Source organism: Chionomys nivalis, chromosome 11, assembly GCF_950005125.1.
Source record: "Chionomys nivalis chromosome 11, mChiNiv1.1, whole genome shotgun sequence".
In the NCBI taxonomy this organism is placed as follows: Eukaryota; Metazoa; Chordata; class Mammalia; order Rodentia; family Cricetidae; genus Chionomys; species Chionomys nivalis.
In genome coordinates, this window is record NC_080096.1 from 31,987,054 (window position 1) to 32,013,759 (window position 26,706).

A 26,706-nucleotide genomic window follows, 5' to 3' on the forward strand; every position below is an offset into this window, starting at 1 on the left:
TAAGGGTAGCTGACCTCATAGCCTCCTTCTAAACCCACAACAGGAGAAGTTCCTGGAGATCAGTCGCCTCCACTTCCGCACAGTGCCTTCCAATCCCCACTACTTCTTCTATTGCCCTCCATCCAGTCGGCGAGAGGTGAGTCTCTCTCTTCTTTTCCTTCCTCGTGCCCCAACCCGGAGCCCCAGAGGGACGCCCTAGCCCACCTGAGTCCTTTTGAATCTTGATTCTCTGACACCTGGATGTCTTGCTTTGATTACCTGCCTTTTCCTCTCGCAAGGATGAGGGACCTCGAGACACTGTAGACAGAAAAGTCAGTGACCTGGAGTTTTCAGAGGCTGAGCTCGTGGGAGAGGAAGGTGTGTGAGCAAGCGGGTCAAAGTAGAATGGCTGTTTCACGCCAGGATTGAGTGGTCCCACCGCTTTCTCTGCTGTTGACCACATGTCTTGTGTTGCTAGGGGACACGTCTGCCTGCTGTGTGGTCACCGAAAGTGATCCAGAGCTGGAGGTGGAATACCGTGAGAGCCGGGAACCAGACCAGGGGCCTGCTGGGCTAGACTCTGCATCTCTGTCAGATGCAGACACTGTGAACCCCGATGAAGACTCCTTCAGTATCTTAGGGGGTGACTCACCCACTGGACCTGACAGCCTCATGCATGACCTGCCACCCCTCTTCCTGCATCTCACATGCTCTGTGCGGTTGCGTGGGCAGCACAGCTCAGTGCCTGTCTGCAGCCTGCCCACTTGCCTGGGTGAGTTTTGAGGAGCCAGGAGGAAGGCCTAAGGTCCCCATATGGATCGTTTGCCTGCCTGCCTTTGAGGAGAAGGCAGCGGAGAGCCTGGGAGAATGACTTAGTGTCACTTGGAACTCAGGAAGCCACACTTTTTCCAGGACACACAGGAACCCCTGATTTTACTTCTCTCACAGGCCAGGTACTTTCCAGTCTAGAGGGACCCCCAATTGGAGGCCGAGTCCCCTTGAGGGACCTCAGTATCACTCTTGATGTCTTTGTGTTGACGTTGCCCCTGGAAGTGGAACTCCCCCCAGCCACGGACCCTCAGCACCATCGGTACGGCGGCAAGCTTGGCTGGCTCTGGGGCTTTGGGGATAAGGAGTCCTTGGGAAACCCTAGGAGGATAGTAGCTCCTGATCTTTGATTCTGCTCCCACCCTGCTTAGGTCGACATCAGAGAGCAGCACTTCATTCCCACGGTCCCCAGGGCAGCCATCATCTTTAAGGTCAGATGATGGCCTAGGGCCCCCACTACCACCCCCAGAAGAAGAGAGGTACATCCTTATCTCCCTCTCAGTATCTTATTCCCCCTCAGTTTCATTCTTAGGAAGCTAGTTTATAAACCTTTCTTCCACTTAGGCACCCAGGACTGTCCAGTCTGGCCACACCCCACAGACTGGCTATTGAGAACACAATGAATGAGGTGAGAGCCTTCTCCCTTCAGTGTAGGCAGTAGCCTTCCAGCGCCGTACCTAATGTTATCCTAGGACTGAGGCAGAGCTCTCTTGGTCTGTAAGGCAGTCTATCTTCTGGTATCTTTTGGTTTGGGGTTGAAGATGTCCCACTAAGGACTTGCACCTACATTCTGACTATAGATCCGCTGGTTGTTAGAAGATGAGATGGTAGGGGCACTCCGAAGAGGGGGCATGCCCCAGAGCGCTGCCCTACACCGAGCAGCTGCCCACATTCATAGCTCTTCAGGACGCTCTACCTGCCTTCGCCAAACTCCCCCTCTGAGTTTTGTGTTTGGGCCAGAACGCTCCCTCACACAGTTCAAGGAGGTAAGCCACTCTCAGAACACTTAATGCTTTCCTGGGGGCTCGTCCTTCCTTGAATCCCAGAAAGAAAGACCCCATCTCTATTTGAATCCCCAGAATTTGATTCCTTGCCATATCATCTACTCCTCCCCCACTTGCCTGATAGTCCAGTTCCATGGACAGTAGATCCACCTAGTTATTGGGCCTGCTGAGTTTGGCCAAGTCACCTAACCTTTTCTTACCTCAGCAGTGGTGATGTGATGGTCAAAGCGTCAAATGAGAAATCCTGCCTAAACTATGATCTTGGCTCCTTCCCTAGGAGTTCCGACGCCTTCACCTCCCTGGCCACGTTCTCCTTGAGGATCCTGACAGTGGCTTCTTCTTTGTGGCAGCTGGCCAACAACCAGGTGGACTCCATGGGGAGCCCCTTTCAGTGGCCTGGGCTTGGCACAGCCATGAAGACAAGGCTGAAGATGCTGAAGGGGAGGTAAGTCTTACTTGAGGACCAAGAGCTGTGGCAGTTGGCATGGAGCTAAATCTCAGTTCTGATTTCTACTCTTCAGGTCTTGATAGCCAGCCCCCAAGTCCCTGGCTCCCTGGAGGATTCTGAAGGCACCCCCCTCGTCAGCCTGCCTGGCTTGTCACAGGGAGGTAAGAAGATAGGCAGCATAGTCTGGGGGCCATAGCTGTCTCTCCCAGCTTCCATTTCTCCTGGCAGATCCTCCACAGGATCCAGAGATACACCAGGCATTTCTCTTTCTCTGTACAGGCAGTCAGCCTGGGCCTACCCGGGGACTAAGCCTTATGTCCAGTCAAGGCAGTGTGGACTCAGACCACCTAGGTAAGGTCAGAGTGGGGGTGGAGCACCCCAGGTTGATGATATATGGGGCTTAGGGCTGCATAGGGGACGGTATCATGGGACTTACTTAAAAGAGACTGTCAAGCCTGATACTCTTGAAAATCAGAAGACTCAGGCTCAGCTAAGGATGGGATGGATGTGAGCACATTTGACACAGGTTACGATGGTGGCAGCAGTGGCTCAGACAGTGAGGGTCCCAGTGAGACCCTTGGTGAGAAAGCCCCCTTCACACTTCGGACTCCACCTGGACCAGTACCTCCACAGCCTTCATTCTCAGGCCTTCCTGGGCCCTCCCTGCCTGACTTCTGGCTCATCGTCAGAATACTGCAGGATCGTGTGGAAGTGTATGCACATGCACGGTAGGTAGAAGCCGTGGCCTGCACCCTGATGATTTCAGCTTCTTGTGTCTAAAGGCACACACCTTTAACCCCAGCACTTGAAAGACAGAGTCAGAAGAGGTCAACCTGATCTTCATTGTCTGTTTCAGGTCACCAGGGCTACAGTGAACCCCTGTGTTCAGGGGTGGGGGGAGCCTGAGAGCTTTGGTAGGATCTTCTGAGACCCACTGCTGACCTTCCCACATCTTCTAGGAAAAGCACATCACTAAAATTTATATTATTTATTTATTCATTTGTTTTTGAGATAGAACTGGCCTGGAACTTTTATAGACCATGCTGCTGGCTTCAAATTCATAGAATCCCACCTGCCTCTGCCTCCGAATGCTGAGAGTAGAGGTGTGTGCCACCATGCCCGACACTCCTGACTGTCTCCGTGGGGTTGAAAAGCTGATGGGTATTATGTCATCTACCTGAGCCTTCAGGGCCTCTACAGTTCACAAAAGTTTCAGAGGTTGATACTTAAAAAAGTAAGAGTGATGGCTGATAGTTAACAAGTATATGTAACATGTAAGTGCCTATCTAGCCTGTGCAGGGTTCTACATAACAACTACATAATCTACAGTAGTATTGCCCTAACAGTGTGGGTGAGGAAACTCAGTACGGAGAATTAAATATTTGCTCAGGTCACAGTAAGTGGCAGCCAGGACTCACTTAAATACAGGCATCTGTCTAAATACCTATTCTTAGAGGTGGCACAAGAGAAGGCCACATTTTGACCAAAACTTTAAGAATAAATAAGGGGCATGCTGGATGCTGAGAGCCTCAGTATAGTTCCATGAGGAGCTGGCAAGGCAAGCGTAGAGCTTAGGTCTCCAAACTTCTGGAGATGTTCGTGTTTTCCCTTTCCAGCGAAGTTCGCTTCCTTTGTCCATATTTACCTCCTTTATTATGGTTTCCTTTGGCCCAGCACCATGACCTTCCCTCCCACTTGGGACACCTAAACCTTCCTCCCACTGCAGTTCTCTGTCATATCCATCCTCTCTGCCTAGGAGCCTGATTCGGGAGGATGGCGGGCCTGGCACTGAGTGTCGCCACCTACAGCAACTCCTGGTGAGGCGTGTTGGGGAGATCTGCAGAGAGGTCAACCAGGTAAGTCAGCCAGGGACAGGACTCAGACACTCCGGCAGAAGAGGAAGGAGTTTCTAGGAACCAAACTTTTAGAACCTGGTTGTCTGTGTCAGACTTAACGATGACAGAGACCTTTTCTTTGCACCCCAAGTTCTAGAAAACTGTTACTCCCTCATTCCCTACAAGCTGGGAGGTTTTCTTTTCGTGCCAGTGACTCCTGAGATGTTTCCTGTCCTTGCGCTGAGCTAGCATCAAGAAATCACTGAGAACCAGACACAGGGACCCGAACTCTATAGTGCTTGTGTAGAAGAGGCCATGTAGACATTGAACAACTAAAACTAAAGTACATGGACGATTTCCATGTCAGCTGTGGAGAATGATTCTGTAGCAGAAAAGCAGAGGCTGCTGGGGGAGCACGTGACAGGGCTCTGACCCTGGAATATCTGGGAAGACTTCCTGGATAAAGCAGTTTAAATTGAGAACTGAAAGATGGTGACCAGATTCTCTACTGGTGCCTTCCATTACTGGTACCCTCATTGGTGGAACCCTCATTACTGGAACCCTTCATTGTTCACTCTTAGAAATTCAAAATTGTGTTTCTGACTCCCCAAGCTACCTGTCCCCACCATGGGCCATTATTCTCTATGTCTGCTTCCCTCCAGTCCAAACCCCCAGATCACCTTTTTCTCCATGTAGACTGAACAGTGTCTGAAACTATGGGTTCTGTGTCTCCTTGATGAGAAGCCTGTTCTTGGCTTTTACTTCTCAATGCCTAGAATTAACCTTTCCATAGTTACCAACATAGGCTGTTGTCCAGGTGGTGGCATGCAAGGCTGACCCGGTATTAAAGCAGATTGTCCTTGGCTGCCTCCTAGTCCTCAGTACATCCATGGACTTTTGTTTTTGATACAGTGTGTTATAGGTAGTCCAGACTGGGCTCCTGGTGTTCTTTTGACCTTGGACCTCAGCAATAGTGGTCATTGTCTGTGGCTTTTCCTCACCCACTTAGGACGTATTTCAGTTTTCTGACTCCTTGCTCCTTCTCCTAGCGACTGCTCCTTCAGGACCTTCATGACAGTCACGTTTGTAACTCCCTCTTGGTGGCCGAGAGTGAAGAAGATCTCTGGCGCAGTGAGACGCCTTTCCATTCCCGTCAGCGGGCACCCCTGCCCAGTGATGGTATGATGCGGGCACCCCTGCCCAGTGGTGTTTGATGTGAGCACCCTGACCCAGTGATGTTTGATGTGAGCACCCCTGCCCAGTGATGTTTGGTGCGGACACAGCCAGGCGTCTCCCTCACAAAGCAGTGTCACTGCCTGTCCTTTTACCCATGCCTCATGTGAGAAGCAAGGCTAGAAAGATAGGATCCCAGCATTTGACCGCTGTTAGGTTGTCACTGACTTTAAAGAAAGCAGTTCAGTGAGAAATGGAATAGAAACAGATGAAAGGGCTGAGTGAAGGTGGAACAAAGGGCAACTGCTCTTTCAAGTAGGTCACAGAGAAAATGGATATATGACTGAAGGGAAGACCTTCAAATGAGGTACAGAATTGAGCTTGCTTGGGTTTAGTAGGGAGAAAGCGGTACTTGAAGAATGTTGAAGACTATTATCTCCAAGCTGTGACCCAGCTTCATAATGGCACGCCTTTGCCTGTTCTTGCCTTAATACCCAATGTATTCATCTTAACGTGTAGCTGGGTTTTTTTACTCTTACTCTTTGAGGGCCCACCACCCAGCTCCCAAGTATATACATGGAGACATTCTTACTTGTAAATGCCCGACCTAAGCTTGACTTGTTTCTAGCCTGGTTTCCTAACTTAAATTATCTTGTTTCTCTCTAACTATATTTTGCTTCTGGGCTTTCTTTAGTCTATATATCTTTCTTTCCTTCTTACTCTGTGGCTGGTTGGGTGACCAGGTGGCTGGCGTCTGGCATCCTCCTCTCCTCCTTTTCTTACACTTCCCCTTCCCTAGATTTCTCCTCCTATTTATTCTCTGCCCACCAGCCCTGCCTATTTCTCTCTCCTGCTTAGCTATTGGCCATTCAGCTCTTTATTAGACCAGTCAGTTGTTTTAGGCAGGCAAGTAACACAGCTTCACAGAGTAAAACAAAGGCAACATAAAAGAATGCAATACATCTTTGCATCATTAAGCAAATTTTCCACAACATAAACAAATGTAACACATCTTAAACTAATATTCCACAACATTAACCCAGTAGGGGAATAGACAGGTGAGGAGTGTGACGGGGTGAGAAGTTGGTGGCCAGTTTTGCAGGGAGGAGACAGAGGGAGGAGTCTGAGACACTTTATAGAAAGTTGGTCTTCTGAGCCGGGCGGTGGTGGCGCACGCCTTTAATCCCAGCACTTGGGAGGCAGAGGCAGGCGGATCTCTGTGAGTTCAAGGCCAGTCTGGTCTACAAGAGCTAGTTCCAGGACAGGCTCCAAAACCACAGAGAAACCCTGTCTCGAAAAAAAACCAAAAACAAAGTTGGTCTTCTGATTGGCTGTCCCTCCTAACAGGCAGATGTAGGGCTTCTTTGGGATTCCTGGGGTTTCTGGTCATGGGAAGGAAACACACTAATCTAATGGGGATAGTAATTAAAGCCTCAGCACTTGGGCTCCCTTTTCTTTTCTTTTTAATTAATTAATTTATTGATTGATTGATTTCTTAAAGATTTCTGCCTCTTCCCCGCCACCGCCTCCCATTTCCCTCCCCCTCCCCCATCAAGTCTCCCTCCCTCGTCAGCCCAAAGAGCAATCAGGGTTCCCTGTCCTGTGGGAAATCCAAGGACCACCCACCTCCATCCGTGTCTAGTAAGGTGAGCATCCAAACTACCTAGGCTCCCACAAAGCCAGTACGTGCAGTAGGATCAAAAACCCAGTGCCATTGTTCTTGAGTTCTCAGTAGTCCTCATTGTCCGCTATGTTCAGCAAGTCAGGTTTTATCCCATGCTTTTTCAGACCCAGGCCACCTGGCCTTGGTGAGTTCCCGATAGAACATCCCCATTGTCTCAGTGTGTGGGTGCATCCCTCGTGGTCCTGAGTTCCTTGCTCGTGCTCTCTCTCCTTCTGCTCCTGATTTGGACCTTGAGATTTCAGTCTGGTGCTCCAATGTGGGTCTCTGTCTCTGTCTCCTTTCATCGCCTGATGAAGGTTAATATTCAGGAGGATGCTTATATGTTTTTCTTTGGGTTCACCTTCTTATTTAGCTTCTCTAGGATCACGAATTATGGGCTCAATGTCCTTTATTTATGGATAGAAACCAAATATGAGTGAGTACATCCCATGTTCCTCTTTTTGGGTCTGGCTTACCTCACTCAGGATAGTGTTTTCTATTTCCATCCATTTGTATGCAAAATTCAAGAAGCCATTGTTTTTTACTGCTGAGTAGTACTCTAATATGTATATATTCCATACTTTCTTCATCCATTGGGCTCCCTTTTCTTGCACCCCATAAGCACACATGCCAGCCCACAGAAGAGAAGCCCTGTCATGTCCTCTGCAGTTTTTCCTTCTCGTTTGAGAGGCCTCATTTTTAATATTCTCAACCATTTTTTACCATTGTTAGAGGAGGATTTCTCTCTGCATATCCCGAAATGTTTCCTGTATAGATGTAGAAATCCCATAATTAGGGCTAAACAGATGGCTCAGAGGTTAAGAGCACTGACTTGTTTTTCCAGAGGTCCTGAGTTCAATTCCCAGACCCCACATGGTGGCTCACAGCCATGTATGATGAGATCCAGTGCCCTCTTCTGGTGTGCAGGAAAAATGTAGACTGAACATGGTATGCACAATAAATAAATAAATCTTTAAAAAAAAGAAAGAAATCCCACAATTAGCAGACTGCTATGGTTTTCTGGTAGTTTCTGCACATGAGACTGAGCCTAGACAACTAAGCAGTGCCACACCGGGACTCAGAGCAGCCTGGACGGAAGGCCATTCAGAACCGAGGCACAGATCTTCCTTGTTCAGTGTCCACATATTCTCTGAAGCCTGCAGGCCAGACTGTCCGGGTTCTGCGTAGCCTGCATGTTGCTGTCCCCTGCCAGTGGTGTTTCTGGGAAATCAAACTGCTCCTTCACCCTTAAGAAAGTTCTTTGTTCACCTGGAAACATGACAAGGGTCAAACAGGGCACTGAGCTGTGCCCATACCTTTAATTACTATACCAGCCTTTGGGGTCTTTCCTTCAAAGCACAGGAGGGCTACCCCCACTCTACAGCTATTGTGCACAGCATCCGTACTTGTTTCTCAGTGAGGTACTGCTACAACTTTTGGTGACACCAGGGGCTACTCTCATGTGTTATCATAAGCCAGAATCATTTGGCATCGCCTTTAGGATTGCCTTTCTTTTTTTTTTTTTTTTTTTTTTTTATATTTATTTATTTATTATACAATATTCTGTCTGTGTGTATGCCTGAAGGCCAGAAGAGGGCGCCAGACCTCTTTACAGATGGTTGTGAGCCACCATGTGGTTGCTGGGAATTGAACTCAGGACCTTTGGAAGAGCAAGCAATGCTCTTAACCACTGAGCCATCTCTCCAGCCCCCTGGATTGCCTTTCTTGATGTCCCTCCTTAACGCCTTCCAGTCTCCCAAAGACAGTCCCAGAAGCCTCGGCACCATAGCCTGGCTTTCTCAGAATGTGCTTGTGCCTAGCTCTTCCTTGCTCCCCATGTTCACCTTTCCTTGGGAGAATGTCAGGGGTGAAGGATCGGAGGAAGAAGTCTAGGGTAAGGAGGCTGAGGCTTGGGTATCCTGTTTGTCACCCATACTGCCCGTCTCTGTAGATTACACTGCCGATGAGAGCTGTGCTCCCCGAGGATACCTAGCAGCCACAATGCAGTTTGTCCCAGGCCACTTCTCCTGTGACGTTGTATGGGGAACTGTGATCCGAGTCCATTCACGCCTCAAGATGGGACCCAGCATGGGGGTTTCTCGGGGTATGTGATTGGCATGAGAGGGCGGGCGGGGGTGTGTGTAGGAGATCTAGAGAAAGAAGTTTCTTCACCCCATGTTATTATTCCAGCTATCCAGGCCCTGCGCTCTGTGCTCAATGCCTTCTCTGTAGTGAACCGGAAAAATATGTTTGTTTATCAAGAGCGAGCAACAAAGGCTGTGTACTATCTTCGGTACGTGACCCCTGAGAACATGGGTTACAGCCTGAGTCAGGGATGGCATGGGAGGAGACATATCCAAACAACTTGCCTTTCTCTTCTAGGCTTCTGGAGACATCTTGCAGTGACCGACCATGGGAAGGGGATTCTCTGCCCCCATCCCTAGCTTTGTCCCGAAGCCAAGAACCCATCTCCTCTGAGGATTCCTTGGTATGTGTCTTTCCACCATCTGTTGCCCCCATGCACCCCTCATACTTTGCTTTTTGGAGCCAAACCCTGACCGTTGTTATCCCTATAGGGTCCTCGTTCTCCCCTGGACATGGCTTCCAGCCGTAGTCCTGATGCTGTTCGCCCTGTGGGCCAAGTAGACAGACATATCCAGCTGCTGGTGCATGGCGTAGGGCAGGCAGGTAAGGGTTCTGAGAAGTATTTCTCTCTTGTCTGCCCCGGGCTCTATCCTCCAGTGCTTGCTATGCTCTGGGCTTGGCTCGAGTAGGAGCCGGGCGAGACAAAACAGCCGATTGAGGTATAGTGTGGCAGAGGAGCAGGATAGCCGCTGGGTCCACTGGCATGAGACCAGAGATGGACTGGGTGAAGATGATGGGTCAGTGGGGCTACATTGAAGCCGAAGTGTCCAGGTAATGTGGACCAGATCACAGGCTAAGACTTCCATACTGCCCTAGTTTCATTCTGTTGCTGTGAAAAAACACTAAGTAAAGCAGCTTAGGAGTTCATGTCAGCTTACAGTGGAAATCAGAGCAGGAGCCCAACAGTAACTCAACGCTGAGTCCACAGAGAGCACTGGTGCTGGCTCACTTACCGGCTCATGCTTACCTAGCATTCTGGTTTTTCCCTCCATGACTCCCTGCCCAGAGGATGTCCTGGGTCCTCTTACAATAATTACTAACCAAGACAGTCTCCCACAGATATGCCCACAAACCAATCTGACCCGGGCAGTCCCCCAACTGAGACTTGATTCTCAGATGACTCTAGGCTGTGTCGAGTTGGTGGTTAGAGCTAGTTAGCTAGGACACTTCTCTTTGAGGAGTTTTACACAGCTCTGGGATTGGTGGTATTAAAATTACCATTCTTTGGGTAAGGACTTTGAGGATCTTAGGTAAAATTTATGTGTCCAGAATCATGTTGGGCAGACTGACAAAACGAGAATTTTGCTGGTTCCATTTAGCTGCCATGTATGGTTATATCCAGTCCCATTGTTGTGGTCAGGGTCTTAAGGCCTGGACTCAGGATGACTGAATCCTCTAACAATATCCCCCACCTTTCTAACATGGCTCTGTCAAGGTCCTGAAATCACAGATGAATTGGTGAGGGTTCTGCGTCGGCGTCTGGATGAGGCCACACTGGATGTCATCACAGTCATGCTGGTTCGGAACTGCAAGCTGACCCCAGCTGACGTAGAGGTCAGCTGCCTCTCTGATATCCTCTGTAGATCCAGCCACGGGTGTGCCGGGGACACGGGTGTGCCGGGACGAGTAGTCAAGAACCCATGCCTTCAGCTCTGTCTCTTTGCAGTTCATCCAACCTCCTGGAAGCCTCCCCTCAGAGGTGCTGCATCTGGCCCTGCCCCCATCCTGCAGACCCTGGCTTCCGGCCTTGGCCTGGTACCTCCGTCAAAACTTACTCACCTTCCTGCACTCACCCAAGTACACAGACAGCAATAGCCGGAACCACTTCCAGGTGAGATTGCCCTACCCGTCTACATTCGGTACCCTGTTCCCTGCACACCAGACTGTAACTTTTCTACAGATACTTCCATCTCTGGTTTTGCCCATGGCCTGTGTACATCCACCTGCCTATGTCTCCCTGAGCTCCCATGCATGCCTGTACCCTCTTCCCCACTTAGCGCTCATGGCTGTTCTCTCCCCAGCATCCACTCCCACCACAGGGCGGCCTCCCCGACTTGGACATCTACTTGTATAACAAACCTGGTGGACAGGGCACTGGTGGCAAAGGTAAATTGCTGGGCTTAGGCCTTCGACTACAGGCAAGTGTGAGCAAGGGTTTTTACACCTTCAGGCCAAGGAGCCTTGCTGCTGAGGAGGGGCCTGGGAGGGGCTGTGTGCCTGTGCTAGATCTGAGCCTTCCTATGGATTTCTCTACAGGAGTTGCCTGCATCACTCTAGCCTTTGTGGAGGAAGGAGGAGCCCCCATCTCACTAGCATTGTGGCCCCCCTCCTCTCCGGGGCCTCCAGACCCCCTTCGAGAGGAAGAATTTGAGCAGCTGACTCAGGTCATTCGCTGCCCAAACACGTTAGATGGTTCTTCAGGTAAGACAGCCTGCTGAGGTGGAGTGTTCCCTCAGTGCTGTGAGGCAGGAGTGGGGACAGGGTGGAATCCACCACAAGTGACCTCCAGCTTTCCCCTCCAGCTCAGGATGGGTCCCCACGGCTTCGACTGGATGTGTGGGAAAAGGGGAACATTAGCATCGTACAGCTGGAGGAGAAGCTCCGGGCTGCAGCTCGCCAGGCCCTGGCTGACGCCATCATGGAGCTGAGACTGCTGCCGGCTTCACTGTGTACAGAAGACTTACCTTCAGGTATGCAGATCAAGAGCCCAACTCCTATGCTGAATCCAGAGAAAGTCAGAAATCAAGGCAGAACCATGCAGTGGACAAGGGTGCAGACATGAGGTTCAGAGAAAGAAACAGAAGCCCATCACCTCTCTGTGCATCCTCAAGGTGAGGCAGTGGCAGAAGTGTATACACTCAGCTGCTCTGCCCCCAGCACACACCTGAGGAGGAAGATACCCTCAGGAGCTCGTCTCTCAAGCATGTGCAGCTACACACCATCAGTTTTACCAGGCTGGGGGTGAGCTTTTCTATAAAGAGTCAGTGATGGGAGCCTGCAGTGTTTAATGTCCACAGGAAGTCTCAGAAGCGGACCATTGGAAACTAAGAGCCCTGCCTGCCGCGCTAGCACCTTTCCCTCTACCGCTGTGTCCGGGGAGCCTGTGACTCCACCCAGCAGAGCCGGCCGTCGAAGCTTCTGGGATATGCTGGTAATGGAAGGAAGTGGTGAAGCTGGCTTCTAACTGCCTGCCTCCTGGCTGCTCCAACCCTCTCCCCATAACCCTGTCACTTGTCTTTTGAGATAAAACTGCTCTGTCCTTTGGATAACATATGAGGCTCCCCTTGCTAGAGAGTCCCAGCTTATCAACTGCCTTTATGTTTCAAATGGGAGCCCTCTAAGCAATAGCACTTTTACCCACAAGGAAGATGAGTCAGGAAAGTTAAGTAACCTGCCCAGACCTTAGTTAACTGTTGACCCCAGGACTGGGCCTCAGTCTTCTAACCCCTCTAGGCTCATTTCTGCTTCACAGTGCCCCCGTCTCCCCTTTCTTCTTCCTAATGGCTGGTCCTCACTCCCTCTATTGTTGCTAGAGTAAAACAGAAGGTGGAGATTTGGGCTCCCCCAAAACAACTGATGATATTGTCCTGGATCGGCCAGAAGATACTCGGGGTCGGAGACGTCATAAAACTGAGAACGTTCGGACCCCAGGTGGATCTGAGCGGGCACCAGGCCCAGATTCCGGAGCCCAGAGACAAAGGTATGTGTGTTGTGTGGTGTGGTATGTTGTGGTGTGGTGTAGTGTTTGTGATGTGTGTGATATGGTTGGTATGGTATGTGTGGTATAGTATGATGTGATGTGTGGTGTGGTTTGGTGTGGTGTGTGTGGTATAATGGGGTGTGGGGGGTACAGTGTGGTGTGTGTGTGGTGTGGTGTCAGGGTGTGTCCAGGTGTGAAGTCCCTGAATGGTGCTGGTACCCATGTGTCCCATGAGTGTAGCATTCTAACCCCTATTCTGCCTTTAGACGCCGGACAACACAGCTAGAGGAGGGCGAGGTGGGGACTCTGCACCCTGTGTTTGCTCGTGTCATTCAGCGCTGGATGGGATTTATGGTTCAGATTGGTGAGACCCGGGTCCCTCTCCCATTCCTCAGTCCTTGGCCTGCTTTCCATCCTGCAGCCCAGCAGTGACGTCTGTCTTCCAGGGTGTGCCTCGGTGTCCAGGAGCTCCACACACATGGTGTCCCGGTTCCTCCTCCCATCCATCCTGTCAGAGTTCACCACCCTAGCCATCTCCATGGCTGGAGACACCAGTGTCCGTGTCTTTGAGCAGCATTTGTGAGTTTGAGATCTGATAGGATTGAAATGGCCTTCCCCAGAGCCCTAAAAGCTGGCAGCTGGAGTGAGCCAAACCATTAGGCACTGGGCTAGGAGAGGTGGGCACAAGGCCTCAGGAAGTACAGGCTAGACCTGAGAATGGGGCCAGGAATAGTTTCCCTCTTACCCATTCCTTCCTCCTAACAGAGGTTCCGAGCAGGATACCTTCAGCCCTTGTTCCCCAGGGCAGCTGGGCCCGGCCCCCCGCCCAGCAGTGGAGCGGCACCTGCTTCTTCTGGGAAGGAACTTCGCACAGTGGAGGAGACCAACCCAGCAGGGTGAGGGTGGGGGTGAGGCCCTGCAGGGGGAGGGTAGGGTGGGGGCTCAGCCCTCAGCCCCCATCGTCCCCTCCCCTCCCCTCCCTGTAGCTGCCAAAGCTGTTCAGCGCTTTGAGTCAGGAGGAGATGGAAGCCCAGGACGAGGTGCTCCCCGGCAAAGGCTCTTACTGCTCGAGGTCATAGACAAGAAGGTAAGTGTGTGGTCAAGGGCTGGGGTAGGGTGGAGGAGTTCTGTAACCTCACTAATCCTGACCCCTATCTCTAGCTACAGCTGCTGACTTACAACTGGGCTCCAGACCTGGGTGCAGCATTAGGTCGAGCTCTGATCCGCCTTGTGCAGTGGCAGAACGCACGAGCCCATCTCATCTTCTGTCTGCTCAGCCAGAAGCTCGGGCTCTTCCATCACTGTGGCCAGTTGGATTTTCCTGTGCGAGATGGAAAGGTACCTACTGCCTAGCTCCCACTGCTGGTTCTGGCCACTGAGTGGCAGTTAAAAGAAGCAGGGAAAGGGAGACAGTCTGGGGACAGCGGTGGCACCAGAGGAAACCCTGACGTGGGAGGAAGGGTTCAAGGTCAAAAGGGCTTGAGCCGGATGTGATCCTCTATCCCTCTTAGGAGCCAAACCCATTCTTGCTGCCGACCATGGACGTAGAGACCCTCATCCGGAATGCAAGTCCTCCACTGAGTCGCGAACAGGGCCGCCTCAATGGGTCCTCTCGTGGTGGAGGTCCCCTTCCCCTGGATACATTTCCCTTTGATGAAGCCCTGAGGGACATCACAGCTGCTCGCCCCAGCTCCACGGTTGGTCCTGTGCCCAGGCCTCCAGATCCTGTCACCTACCATGGGCAGCAGTTCTTAGAAATCAAGATGACCGAGCGAAAAGGTGAGGAATGTGGGCCAGGTGATGGGGAAGGATCCTGTGGAGACTGGAAGGGAGAGGAGGTCGGCTGCCAGGGCTTCTACTGATGCCTCCCACCCCCAGAGCTGGAGCGCCAGATGAAGATGGAGAACCTGTTTGTAACATGGCAGCAGCGGTCTGCGCCAGCCAGCATGCCCATCAGTGTGAGTAGCCCCCCTGCGTTCTCCATCAATACCTCTGACCCTTCCTTGGCAACTGTCCCACTGCTACTGCCCTGTGTCCCCAGGCTGGGGAGCTGGAGACCCTGAAGCAGTCATCCCGGTTGGTGCATTACTGTGCGACAGCTCTGCTCTTTGACCCAGCTGCCTGGCTGCATGGACCCCCAGAGACTTCTGTGCCTGCGGAGGGGCAGGTGAGCCCTGGCTTTCTCCTCAGAGACCCATGCCGAGCACTGACCTGCACTTCATCCCTATAGTGTGGTCAGTAGATAAGAGCCTTAATTTCCATTCCTGCAGCGGCGACATCGCCCTGAGTCAGGATCTGGGGGTCGAGAGGGTCCCACAAGCTGCGAATCCTTGGATGTGCCTCCCCCAGTAGCCCGAGAGGAGCCATGGCTGAAGGAGCTGAGCTTGGCCTTCCTGCAGCAATATGTGCAGTATCTACAGAGCATCGGCTTTGTGCTGGTCCCGCTTCGGCCCCCATCACCTACCCGCAGGTGAATCTGGTCCTTCCCTAAGCACTTAACCCCCATGAATGAGGCCCCACAGCCTTCCTTTCTTCATATGGCTCCTGTCTTGACAGCTCAGGGGTAGTCCATGTTTACCTTCGCTCACCACACTGGTACACATGTATGAAGACCTTAGACACGTTTCATGTGCTACTGCATGTCCTATAAATCTCATGCAGTTTGTAAAACTCACAAACACGTGCACAGACTGCATGTTCTCACCAAGCTGTGCCCACCCACACCTCTTTCTTTTACATGTCTGCATATATCCATACATGCAGATCTCACATTCACACCTAAGCCTTTGAATCTGAGTCTTATTGATTCCTGTCTTGGTCTTCGTGTTAACCTCTTCACCTCGGCCCATTTTCACCAAAGCACTCTGCACTGGTCCTACTTGTACCCCTGACTATGGCCTGTTCTTAGTCATGCTCAACTCTGGTCAGTACCAACAGCCTGAGTCCTGGAAGAAGCCTGTTGTCTCTCAGTCACTACATAGCATCAACCCTAAGCCTGGCAATTCTGTAACAACCTTTCTTGTCTTGATTCAGAGCCTGCATTTTTGGTTTTAATTTGTGTGTGTGTGTGTGTGTGTGTGTACAAAGACTAGCATGACCTCTTTTCATGGTGTAGACCTTGATAATCTGTTCAAGGGTGCTTAGTCCAACTTAATGAACCCCTGTGTCCTTGAGTGCTGACAGAAACACTGACTGCACAAATTGAACTGGTATTTTCAGATCAGACCATGCAGTTTGAGCAGACGCAGCAAGAGTGAGGATCCTGCTAGAACTTACATAAGTGACTTCAGTGCATCTGCAGGTGACCTGTCTTGTTCTCAGGTGGCCAGTGAGGAAAAATCATGCTTCTTCTTTTTTGTTTTTTTTTTTTTTTTTTTTTTTTTTTTTTTTTTTAGACAGTTTCTCTGTAGCTTTTGAGCCTGTCCTGGCTGACCTCAAACTCACAGAGATCCACCAGCCTCTGCCTCCCGAGTGCTGGGATTAAAGGCGTGCACCACCACCGCCTGGCCTTGACACTAATTTTTTAAAAAATGTTTCTAGAACATAGTTTAAAGTCAAACATTCCCTTCTCGGCAGTTTTAGTGATGGCTCAGCCTCATAGTACTTCTTTGAGGATGAAGTGGAACATTTCTACCAGAAAGCCACTTTCACGGCAAAGATGCCCCGAGCAGCACCCACTGCAGATGGTGGATAGTGACTGAACCGCCAGTGTTCTGAGTGGGGTACTGAGTTTACTGACCCTAGGGGAGTCCTCCACATGCTGGTTCAAGGCTGGTAAGCCCCTAACTTGTCCCCCACTTCCCTTTCTTCAATCATTGGCACTCCATTACCACCTACCAACACGGGCCTGGCATTTCTGCTCCTTGAAGCCACAGATGGGACCCACCATCTCCTTCAGACTTTTCAAAGTCCTTCCCTGCTTCTCATTCTCCTTGGCTCTGAGTTAAGAACGAGAAGGAACTGAAGAGATGGCTCAGTTGTTAGGAGTTTTTGCTGCCTTCCACAAGGCCCAGGTTCAGTTCCCAGTACCACATTAGACAACTTACACCAACTCCAGTTCTAGGGAATCTGTTGCCCTCTTCTGGCCTTCACAAGCAAGTGCAGACTTATCACATGCATATACACACACACATATACAAAACATACAAATTTAAAAAAAAAAATAAAGATCAAGAACGGTGGGGCTTCCATTCCCCAATTAAAAGAAAACTACCTTTCCCTCTTAGAGGACCCATCCAGCATCTCCTAGTAAGGTTTCAGACATGCCTCATCTTCTCCCTCCCCTCTGCAGATCTCTCTCCCAGGTAATGAAGAAAGATGCCTGGTCTCCTCCCAGCCCTGTACCCACCCTGAACATAGCTTACTTGCCAGACAGCAGTAGCTGCCCTGCAGTCTGGATGTGGACTCTAGCCCCAGCCATACTTACTGAGGCACTCAGAGCAAGTCATCCTTCCTCAGGCCTGACTCTTGCCTGTAAAACAGGTCCATGTGAGATGGCCTGGTACCAGAACTTTCAGTCCCTGGCCAGCCTCACTCAGCCTCTGTATCTCTTCCTTCTCTGCAGCACCAGCCGGCTACGGGCTATGGCTGTCCTTGGAACAGAGGGTCGCAGCTCCTTCTCCTTCCCTAAAGCCAAGACTGAGGGGAGCCCTAAGGTAACTCATTGTCACATGATGCTAAAGTCAGCAATGGCCTGAGTTATGTTCCCATCCGTACCCAAAATCAATGACTGATTAACTTACCAATTGGCTGATACTAGACTACCGGTACTAAAACCTGTACTGATTGGCTGATTCCTAGACTACCAGTACTAAAGCCTGTACTGATTGGCTGATTCCTAAACTAACTAAAACCAATACTGATTGGCTGTTTCCTGGACTATCAGTACTAAAGCCTGTACTGATTGGCTAATTCCTAGATTACCAGTACTAAAACCTATACTGATTGGCTGATCCTAGACTAGGACTCCGCTGTGTTGGCTTGAGACTGGTGAGTCCTCAGCACATGTCCCCTTTTCTTTCTTCAGAGCACTGGCACCCCAGCCACTACCTACCACCTGCAGCGGGCACTGCCTGGGGGCATCATCCTCATGGAGCTGACATTCCAGGTGAGAACGGGGAGCACAGAGTGGGAGAGCTCCTCCTTCCTCTCATACCCCCCTCATCTCATCTCACCCTCTCTTCAGGGCTGTTACTTCTGTGTTAAACAGTTTGCTCTGGAATGTTCCCGAATTCCAATGGGACAGGCTGTCAACTCTCAGGTATGTGATGGGGACAGGGTAATGTGGAGTGGACAGAGAACTCAAGTACACTCGTTGCCACACCATTGTATGGTGGGCCCTATGGTTTCATGACCCTTGTAGTGGACGAGGTACTGACCGCACCATTCTCCTGTCTGACCCTGGGAAATCCAAAGCTACATTCAACTGTAGCACAAAGGCTATAGAGATGGTCCTGCCGTGTGCCAGCACATGTATGTAATGTGACACATCAGGTCAGGGCCGTGCAAGACCTGGTCTGCTGCAAACTGGGGACAGTTGACATTGCCAGTGTAGTCACCAACACTGGCACTTGATCATTGTTATGTCCTGTCAGTCTGCCTCAAGGCAGGCCCTTGACACCCTGGAGGGAAGCAGTCAGGAGTGTGCAGTTAGTCTAGGAGCAAGCAAGGTCAGCAACCTGAAGCCCTGGCTTGTCTGGTTTGACTCTTTGGGTTGCCAGAAATGTCACGACAGGGCCCATACCTTGTCATAAGTTCACATGTACCTCTAAGAGTAGGATCTAGTGGGACCCAGTGCAGTCAAGACTGCCTCCTCTCTATTGTGGGAACCCCCATGCCTGGATGATTCAAACCAAACCCCAGATGGTTGCCTTTGCTTTGAGCATTGAGCATAGATACGAGGTCACGGTAGGTCACAGGGTAACACAACCTAGAAAAGCATAGTGCAGGAACCTTCCTGGACCAGCGTGCTCAAATGGAAGCTTTGGTTAGCGGGCCTTCACTCACGCTTTTCTGAGGGGTTGGAGGTCTTCCTCCTAACTGCCTCCGGCTCCCTGTTACCTGATTTCCAGAGATGCCTAGGCTCTCTCTAATCTCTAACCCTGCTCAGGCTTCTGAGTTTGGGTTTTTGAGAAGGGTCTTATATAGCCCAAGCTGTCCTGGGCTCACTGTGTAGCCAAAGATGACTCTGTACTCCTTACCCTCCTCTCTCCACCTCCCAACTGCTAGGATTCACAGGCCATGAGGAGGGAAGAGCTGATCTTGTGCAAGTGTCTAAATTGCTTTAGGATGCCTTTGTTTGTTAAATACCCTCTCCATGTATGAGAAAAAAGAGTTTATTCTAGGCAGGTGCTGAGCCTGAAGGTCACAGAAATTAAGTACTTTTGTTCTGGGATACACAACTCATCAATGGCAGATTGGTTGAAGTCTAGGTTTCTGTACACTGATTTCAGCCTTACCTATTTCGGCTCATCACACTGCCCCTGACTGAGATCTGTGCATTATCTCCAAGGTAGGTCAGGAAGCTGACACCTAGAGACTGGTTTACCAGGCCCACACAGCTGGTCTACCCCCTCCTAGTGTTTGTTTGCTCTTCTATCAACTAATGCTCCCAAGGTGTCCAGGTGAAGTCTGCCATTCCAGCAGCACACACCCTGTTGTTAATGCCATTGCTGGAGCGATCCATGAAGAGAGGGCTTTGCCTTATCTCTGCCTCGTTCCCTCTCTCTCTTCAGTCTACCACCAGTTCATTCAGCCAGGTAGTCTCAGAGGCAGAGGAGGCCTACCCTGGCCTGGCCCTGCGTATCCCAGGGGAAGCTTTTTAGTGAACAGTAGCGTTGGGTGTCAGGCAGAGGAGCCTTCCAGGGCTCGTAGGTACGGAGTGCAGAGGAGAAAGCGTACTATCCCTGGGAAAGGCAGGTGAAGACTTTCTGATAGATAAACATCTGGCTTTCCTTGATCTTCACCTGATGTTCTGTATCTTCTAGTGCTTTGTAATTATTTATTCCACGTATTGTCTATTGTCCCCATCTAGCTAACTTATATAAGCTTCTTGAAGGCAAGGGTCTGTGTCTGTTTCCCTACATTTAGAATGGTCACTGGCAAATACATGGGAGACCATCAGTTAGCCTCTGCTGCATTGCTGAGTCTGTGTCAGACTTGAATTAGCTACCCGAGTGGCCCCGGATCCATATAACCAGGGAGGAACAACACAGAGTGTTAAGGGGAAGGTTCCCCATAGAAGCTGTTCTGGCGGAGGGAGTTCTGGGTCCACAGCAACAGGAAGTGCTGCCAAACTTACTCTCTGCCCAGGAGGGAAGAATGGATTGGACAGTGTGTGCTCCCACACCCTAACCCCAGCTCCTCCTCCTCCTGTCGCTCCCCAGCTGTCCATGCTCTTCACAGAGGAGTGTGACAAGGTCCGTGACCTGATGCATGTGCACTCCTTCAGCTATGACTTCCACCTGCGCCTCGTGCACCAGCATGTGCTCGGTGCCCACCTGGTGCTGTGCCATGGCTACCACCTCACCACCTTCCTGCAGCATTTCCTGGCTCACCACCCTGATGGACCCCACTTCGGCCGCAATCACATTTACCAAGGTCAGTGCCCAAGGGCAAGCCAGTGAGGCTAAAATTGAGCAGTCACATGGCCAGGCCTAGCCTGGTAAGGCCATGAATTGCTCATTTCCCTTGTGCCGTGTCCATTCTTTCGGCCTTTGTCTTTTAAGTTTTTCACAGCTGGTTCCGCACCTGAATGAAGGCCCTGTGTCTGGAGTTACTCTGCCCTCTCTTCTGGACATTTTATCCCATCTCAACAACATTCCACAGAACCTTGGGAGCTCCCCAAGGAAGCAAAACCTTAGTATTCCCATCCTCTGGCCTCCTCCCCCACCTGCCCAGCTTTGCTTATCCCAGACTTGTGTCTCTTTCTCCTGTAACTTGCCCCATAGGGACACTGGAGCTTCCCACCCCACTCATTGCTGCCCACCAGCTGTACAACTATGTGGCCGACCATGCCAGCTCTTACCACATGAAGCCACTGCGAATGGCCCGGCCCGGTGGCCTAGAGCATAACGAATATGCCCTGGTGTCAGCATGGCACAGGTAAAGCTAGGAGGCAGCTTCCAGCACACGCCTGGTAGGGCTGAGGTTGGGGCCACAGTTGGAGTAGGAAGATACGTTTTCTTGGGTACAAGGGTTGGGACTGGTTTTATTAGAGCCTCGGAATTGACATCTCCCCACCCCAACTATGCAGCTCTGGTTCCTATCTGGACTCTGAGGGACTTCGCCATCAGGATGACTTTGATGTGTCTCTGCTTGTCTGTCACTCTGCTGCACCCTTTGAGGAGCAAGGAGAAGCTGAGCGACATGTTCTGAGGTCAGATCTCTTACCTCAAATGTACCCATTTCTCAGATTGCCGTCTGCTCCTATCCAGAAGTCCGTGGCTGTGACGCTTTCCCACTCTCCTGCCCCTTCCCTTCCCTAGGCTTCAGTTCTTCGTGGTGCTCACCAGCCAACGAGAACTCTTCCCAAGACTCACTGCTGACATGCGCAGATTCCGGAAACCATCCAGGCTTCCCCCTGAGCCAGAGGCTCCTGGGAGCTTGGTTGGTAGCCCTGGGGAGGCATCAGGGATTATGCTGACCCCAGGGCCAGCTCCTGTGTTCCCGCCACTGGCCACAGAAGTGGGTATGGCCCGGGCACGTCTGGCTCAGCTGGTTAGGTTGGCTGGTGGGCATTGCCGGCGGGATACCCTCTGGAAGCGCCTCTTCCTGCTGGAGCCAGCAGGGCCTGACCGGCTAAGACTAGGGGGGCGCCTGGCCCTGGCAGAGCTGGAGGAGCTCCTGGAGGCAGTCCACGCCAAGTCCATTGCGGACATTGACCCCCAGCTGGTAAGAGACCTGACTCCACGAGGGCCAGCATCGCTTTCAGCGTTCCATAGGTGACTCGGTGGGAGGGAAGGAATCTTGGGTGACTCTGGAGTTGTAGGCTCAGGGCTGTGACCCCTCCCCAGGACTGCTTCCTGTCCATGACGGTCTCCTGGTACCAGAGCCTCATCAAGGTTCTCCTGAGTAGATTCCCCCAAAGCTGCCGCCATTTTCAGAGCCCGGACATGGGAACCCAGTACCTGGTGAGTCCTGTTGTCCTCACTCTACAGAGAAAAGCCGCAGAGATCCTCATCTGACATTATAGAACCATTCAGGGAGCCCAGGCTTAGCAAACAGGCTCTGATTTCTGTTGTCTTGCTGGAGTTGGGCCACACTGGTAGCCTTTAAAACCCTGAGCAGTGGGTAGTGAGCCCGAGTGCATAATTGCTGGGAAGTGACATGCCTTGGCGTGAGGTCCCAGACAGCAAGTGTGGCCCTCGACCGACTGAAACACAGGTGCTCACCCTCCACTGTCTGGGGATCTGTGTCTCAGCAATATCCCAGAAGGTGGATGCTGTGCACGCGGGCGTGAAGACACAGCTGTGAAGGACAGGAAGCGAGAAAGTGATAGTGATGAGTGTATGCATGGGAAACTAAAGAGATGAGAAGATGGCGCAGCTGTGGTTAGGAAGACCGCGAATGAGAGGAGGAGGAGTGGGCCTGGAGCAAGATTTGTCTCTGCTATACCACAGGTCATCCAGAGAAGCCAAGACTACAGTGGGGCAGGCAGAGGGGCGTTTGGGGTGCCGGTGATGGGAGCGCTGAAGCTGGAGTGGGACAGAGGAAGGGCGATGAGTTCTTGGGGCAAGTTGAGCCTGTCATCCAGGGGGTGTGTGGACATGTGGGGTCAAGAGAGAGAGGGGCCACAGCCACATTAGTAGGTGGTACAGAAGCCCCAAGGGGAAATCACCCAGTGGTAGATCCAGAGCTGAGTGCTAGGAGCAGCCGACGTCAGGAGGCAGTAGGAGACCTGGAACTGCTGGAGGGTTGTGCCAGGTGTCTAGAACTGCCCTTCCCTGATTGGCTTCCCTGCCATGTCCTCTAGAAGATCCTGACAGGGCTCTGACAGGCAGGGTTGAGGCCCAGTGTGGCAATACCATCCTGAGTGACCCAGGCTCGCAGATAGGCTCAGACGTGTGACAAAAGGAACCTCACCCTCCTGCTCTGCAAGAAGCCCTGCAGAGGGTTCACACCCACTGTGAGACAAGCCTCACCCCCTCTTCTTTTGTATCTGTTGCTTCAGGTTGTGCTGAATCAGAAGTTCACCGACTGTTTTGTGTTAGTGTTTCTGGACTCACACTTGGGAAAGACGGTGAGAACAAAGGGCAAGAGACTTCACGGGAGCTGTACCCCAAGTACTCGAGTCAGCCCTCTAAGAGTAGGCTCCCTCCTTCTGCAGCTAGCTCTCTGTCCCCCCACGCGCCTCTCACCACTGCTCCTCTGTCTTATTCCCCACAGTCTCTGACGGTGGTTTTCCGAGAACCCTTCCCGGTGCAGCCCCAGGACAGTGAGAGCCCCCCAGCCCAGCTGGTCTCTACCTATCACCACTTGGAATCTGTCATCAACACAGCCTGTTTCACCCTCTGGACCCGCCTCCTCTGAGAAAGTGGACTACTGACTTCATTGGTTGAACTGTGAATCTATAAGCATGCCATTTGAGGCACGACAGACCGGCATTTATGAACCCCTAGTCCTCAGACACAGTGACAGCAAGGATTGTGACTGTCTGGGGAACTGCGGCTACAGTCTGGCAACAGGGACCACCCTCCTTCCTGCCCAGCTGGTGGGGCCCCAGGGAGCTTCACGTGAACTGGCAAGCACTCATCCCTTAGAGCACCTGACTCAGAGTTGTCACTGTGTGCAACCTGCATCCTTGGCCCTCTGGTCTTTGCTCTCACTTGGCCATCACTGTTGAACATTACTCTTGCGATAAGACACTGGCTCTAATCTTGGCCCTGCCTCTCAGACACCTGTGACCAGAGTTTACCTCCCACCCCCACTGGACCTTTGGTTCCTTGTCTGTAGATAAGGAGGGCCGAGAAGCTCTGTGTATACACAGCAACCCTGGCACCGACTGGAGGATTTGAGCTTGAGCTGTGTGTCCCTTCTCAGTAGGAGGGAATTAACCCAGAGACATTGAAGCATTCGACACTGTGTGTCCCCCGCCCCTGTAATATACACATGAAAATGCCCAGTGCGTCTTTAATTCAGAGGAGCCCCAGGGCAGCATGCAGGTGCCTATCAAATTCTACTGGCCGCTCCGTGGGTGGCCCCGTCTGTCCCAGTATGAGCGTAGCCAGCTCAGACCCTCCACCGTGTCTCCTGCAATGAAAGAGAGGTAATGCCATCTCGACCCATAAGGAAAGGACAGCCCCCGTCCAACATCTGTCCCTCCAATGACCCCTTCCCCAAGTACCAGGGAGCCTCACCTTGAGGCCGATACTCGCAGCCCACAAATCCTTGGTAACCTTCATCTTCTAGCAGCTGGAACAGGTAAGAAAAGTCCAGCTCTCCTGAGCTTCCTGGCTCCCCTCGGTCTGGGACCTGTGCCACCTGCACATGCCCTGGGAACAGATGAGGAGGGACAAGGGATGAGAAAGGAAGCAATCATAAGAAACAGCATCAGGCCAGGAGGGAGCTTGGTAGGGGGAGCCCTCACCAACAATGGGCAGGAACTTCCTGATATTTCCTGTCAGATTCCCATCCATGATCTGCCAGTGGAACACGTCCTGGGGAGAGAACGTCAAACCCGCAGGTGTCTGCCACAGTCTCCCCAGACTGGAAGACAGGACCTGGAGAAGCACCCGTCTTCTACTCACCATTTGCAACTGAAGATTGGGTCTCCCAACCTTCTGCAGGATGGCTGCCGCTGTGGGGGAAAGCCAGGAAGAAAGCCATGAGGCTTTGGGACGTGTGAATTAAAGAAAGGGGGTGGCACAGGACTAGAGTCCTACCCTGCTGGGGTGTATCCAGGAAGTACTGGGGGTCCGTGATTCGGGTGTTAATGGGCTCCAGCAGTCCCACGAGGTTCTCCTAGAACCATGTTGGAGGCTGTCAAGGATCACTGGTAAACAACCTCATCTGTTCCTCTGACCTGTGCTCCTGCTCAGCTTTGTACCTCACCCAGTGTGCCCAGTCCCCACCGTGTACCCCCTTACTCTCTCACCTGAGCCAAAACCCCAGCCGCATGCCTCAGGTTCTCCAGAAACACTGTCTCCATCTCCGCCTTGACTGCTGCTCCGTCAGCCCCGGGGGGTACTCGGCCAGCCATCAGGTGGATCCTGTAGAGAAGGTTGTGGGGAGGGCTCATGCCCTCAAGTCCCTGTGTGTCTTCTGGGTGCTCTCTGATGGTACCAGCCTCCCCCATCACCCAGGTCTTCAGACCATTTAAGGCATATACCCAGACATCCCAGCAGCCTCCACAGCTGTGTGTCAGCCCAAGGCAAGTCACCCATGTCCTCTTGCAGTCAGCCCATGGGGCCTCTGCCTATCTCTGATTCCCTCCTGGACTCTTAACCTCGCCTCTCCCTTGTTCCTGTGCAGCTCATAGCATGCCTGAGACTCACTTTTCTTTTTTTCCACAATTTTAAAATTTATTAGTGTACTAGCATCTTGCTTGCATGTATCTGTGTGTACCATGTGTGTGCCTGGTGCTCTTGGGGTTGCCCCGCCACTTGATTGTGAGCTGCCATGTGGGTACTGGCAACCCAGCCCAGGTCCTCTGCAAGAGAACAAGTGCTCTTAACTGCTGAGCCATCTCTTCAGCCCGGAGGCTTACCTTTTAAAGAGGATTTTAACCCTTGCCCCTTTTAAACAGTCCTTGTTGCTTAACCCTGCTTCACATCGTAACCTCCTCCCAAATGCTTTCTGTCCCTACTGTTGACTGATAATGAGCCTCCTGCTGCCATTTGCTTCCCAGCACCTCTTGACCTCTGGGGTTTGACATTAGTCCCATTTTGAGGCTCCTCATCTCAACAACATCCAAATTCCCACAGGCCCTGCAGGCGTCCAGGCCCTTGGAACTTAGTGTTCACCACCTCCGGCCTCATTAACTGAACTGGCCTCAACAACTGTCCTCTGGCAGGGACAGCCTCCTTGCCTGAAGAGTGGACCTCTCCCTATAAATCGGATGTGTGGGCCTGCTAGTTTCATTACCTGCATCGCTATCTGCAAACCGCGCTGCCCCTCATCCTCACCCCCAGACCCCAGCTTTCTCATCCTTTTTAAGCTCCCTCATCAGACCCCAGCACCCAGCATGTGAGGTGAGCCTGAGAGCGTGGTATACAGAATGACACACGAAATACAAAAAGCAGTCTGCAAATGCCCTAGCCCACAGACGCGGGGCTTCTCCCGACCTGGCCCGAGGTCAAGGGAGGGCAGGGCAGGGTACCTGGGGCAGCCCAGAGCCTTGGCGTACAGCACAGCCTGCTCCAGCCCCTCTCGGAAGGCCGCCTGTCTCCCGGGGACGGCCCCCAGCCCCATCTCCCCCTTCTCTTGGTCTCCTGCGGAGAGAACCAGCGTTAGTGCGGGCTTGGCTCCCCGCAGCCCGGCCACTCCCCGCCCCTGTGCGCACCCCGCGGCGTGTTGATGAGCACCAGCCTTAGCCCCGCGGCCCGTGCAGCGCTTGCCAGCGCCTGGGGCGGCTCGGCGTACGGCCAGGCCACCTCGGCCGCCTCGAAGCCCGCACGGCCCGCGGCCTGCAGCCGCTCGGGCAGCCCGGGGAGCTCCGGGAACAGCCATGAAACGTTGGCCGAGAAGCGTAGCGGAGCCATTTGGGCGGAAGGAGGCGGCTATGGGTCAGGAAGCTCGGTAACTGGCGAAGGGCGGAGCCAGGCCGCCCTAGCAGCGACCGCACTGGAAGCCAAAGTCCCAGTCCAGTTCAAACAAAGGGAGGTGGATGTCTGAACGAATCGCCTGGTGGAAGAAAAGAATGTAGCTTTTCGCTAAGTAACGCTAGAAAGTTATGAGCAAATAGCTTTATTTGAGTCAGAGTCTCACTATGT

The 26,706-nt window shown here is 52.1% G+C and overlaps 2 protein-coding genes across 4 annotated transcripts in view; one reads left to right on the plus strand and one right to left on the minus strand.

The window, feature by feature from the left end:
• Positions 1-23,903, plus strand: part of Szt2 (SZT2 subunit of KICSTOR complex) — a 47,161-nt gene extending 23,258 nt beyond the window's left edge. Inside the window, exons 30-72 of one of the 2 annotated variants that reach the window (XM_057783515.1) lie at positions 44-136; positions 279-357; positions 458-751; positions 928-1,069; positions 1,179-1,286; positions 1,372-1,435; positions 1,608-1,793; positions 2,089-2,256; positions 2,333-2,420; positions 2,539-2,610; positions 2,786-2,987; positions 4,016-4,115; positions 5,144-5,273; positions 8,882-9,034; positions 9,121-9,223; positions 9,313-9,418; positions 9,507-9,618; positions 10,511-10,629; positions 10,742-10,906; positions 11,097-11,181; positions 11,332-11,496; positions 11,598-11,765; positions 12,093-12,226; positions 12,609-12,775; positions 13,042-13,139; positions 13,222-13,354; positions 13,541-13,671; positions 13,762-13,862; positions 13,937-14,113; positions 14,287-14,554; positions 14,654-14,733; positions 14,817-14,942; positions 15,046-15,245; positions 17,340-17,430; positions 17,802-17,882; positions 17,961-18,035; positions 20,161-20,374; positions 20,725-20,878; positions 21,030-21,152; positions 21,262-21,667; positions 21,790-21,906; positions 22,947-23,015; positions 23,162-23,903. In XM_057783515.1, coding sequence (XP_057639498.1) covers positions 44-136; positions 279-357; positions 458-751; positions 928-1,069; positions 1,179-1,286; positions 1,372-1,435; positions 1,608-1,793; positions 2,089-2,256; positions 2,333-2,420; positions 2,539-2,610; positions 2,786-2,987; positions 4,016-4,115; positions 5,144-5,273; positions 8,882-9,034; positions 9,121-9,223; positions 9,313-9,418; positions 9,507-9,618; positions 10,511-10,629; positions 10,742-10,906; positions 11,097-11,181; positions 11,332-11,496; positions 11,598-11,765; positions 12,093-12,226; positions 12,609-12,775; positions 13,042-13,139; positions 13,222-13,354; positions 13,541-13,671; positions 13,762-13,862; positions 13,937-14,113; positions 14,287-14,554; positions 14,654-14,733; positions 14,817-14,942; positions 15,046-15,245; positions 17,340-17,430; positions 17,802-17,882; positions 17,961-18,035; positions 20,161-20,374; positions 20,725-20,878; positions 21,030-21,152; positions 21,262-21,667; positions 21,790-21,906; positions 22,947-23,015; positions 23,162-23,305 — 5,991 coding nt within the window. In that variant the 3' untranslated portion in view covers positions 23,306-23,903. The remainder of the gene's footprint in view (positions 1-43; positions 137-278; positions 358-457; positions 752-927; positions 1,070-1,178; positions 1,287-1,371; positions 1,436-1,607; positions 1,794-2,088; positions 2,257-2,332; positions 2,421-2,538; positions 2,611-2,785; positions 2,988-4,015; positions 4,116-5,143; positions 5,274-8,881; positions 9,035-9,120; positions 9,224-9,312; positions 9,419-9,506; positions 9,619-10,510; positions 10,630-10,741; positions 10,907-11,096; positions 11,182-11,331; positions 11,497-11,597; positions 11,766-12,092; positions 12,227-12,608; positions 12,776-13,041; positions 13,140-13,221; positions 13,355-13,540; positions 13,672-13,761; positions 13,863-13,936; positions 14,114-14,286; positions 14,555-14,653; positions 14,734-14,816; positions 14,943-15,045; positions 15,246-17,339; positions 17,431-17,801; positions 17,883-17,960; positions 18,036-20,160; positions 20,375-20,724; positions 20,879-21,029; positions 21,153-21,261; positions 21,668-21,789; positions 21,907-22,946; positions 23,016-23,161) is intronic. The other variant, XM_057783516.1, reaches the window with a different exon arrangement.
• Hyi (hydroxypyruvate isomerase (putative)) lies at positions 23,871-26,496 on the minus strand. 2 transcript variants are annotated; one of them, XM_057783518.1, is made up of 8 exons: positions 26,277-26,496; positions 26,094-26,205; positions 24,870-24,984; positions 24,658-24,736; positions 24,523-24,572; positions 24,363-24,432; positions 24,133-24,267; positions 23,871-24,025 (listed from the first exon to the last, which is right to left on the minus strand). In XM_057783518.1, the coding sequence occupies exons 1-8, from the start codon at positions 26,473-26,475 to the stop codon at positions 23,952-23,954; spliced, it is 834 nt and encodes a 277-aa protein (XP_057639501.1). In that variant the 5' UTR covers positions 26,476-26,496; the 3' UTR covers positions 23,871-23,951. The 2 variants fall into 2 exon arrangements, with proteins under 2 accessions (XP_057639501.1, XP_057639502.1); XM_057783519.1 differs by lacking the exon at positions 26,094-26,205.
• Between the last annotated feature and the right edge of the window lie 210 nt (positions 26,497-26,706).

Coding starts and splice junctions, on each gene's coding strand:
- Hyi (XM_057783518.1), bottom strand. CDS start 26,475: ATGGCTCCGCTACGCTTCTCGGCCAACGTTTCATGGCTGTTCCCGGAG. Junction 26,206..26,276: donor GCTCATCAACACGCCGCGGG/GTGCGCACAGGG, acceptor TTCTCTCCGCAG/GAGACCAAGAGAAGGGGGAG. Junction 24,737..24,869: donor CGGCTGGGGTTTTGGCTCAG/GTGAGAGAGTAA, acceptor ACATGGTTCTAG/GAGAACCTCGTGGGACTGCT.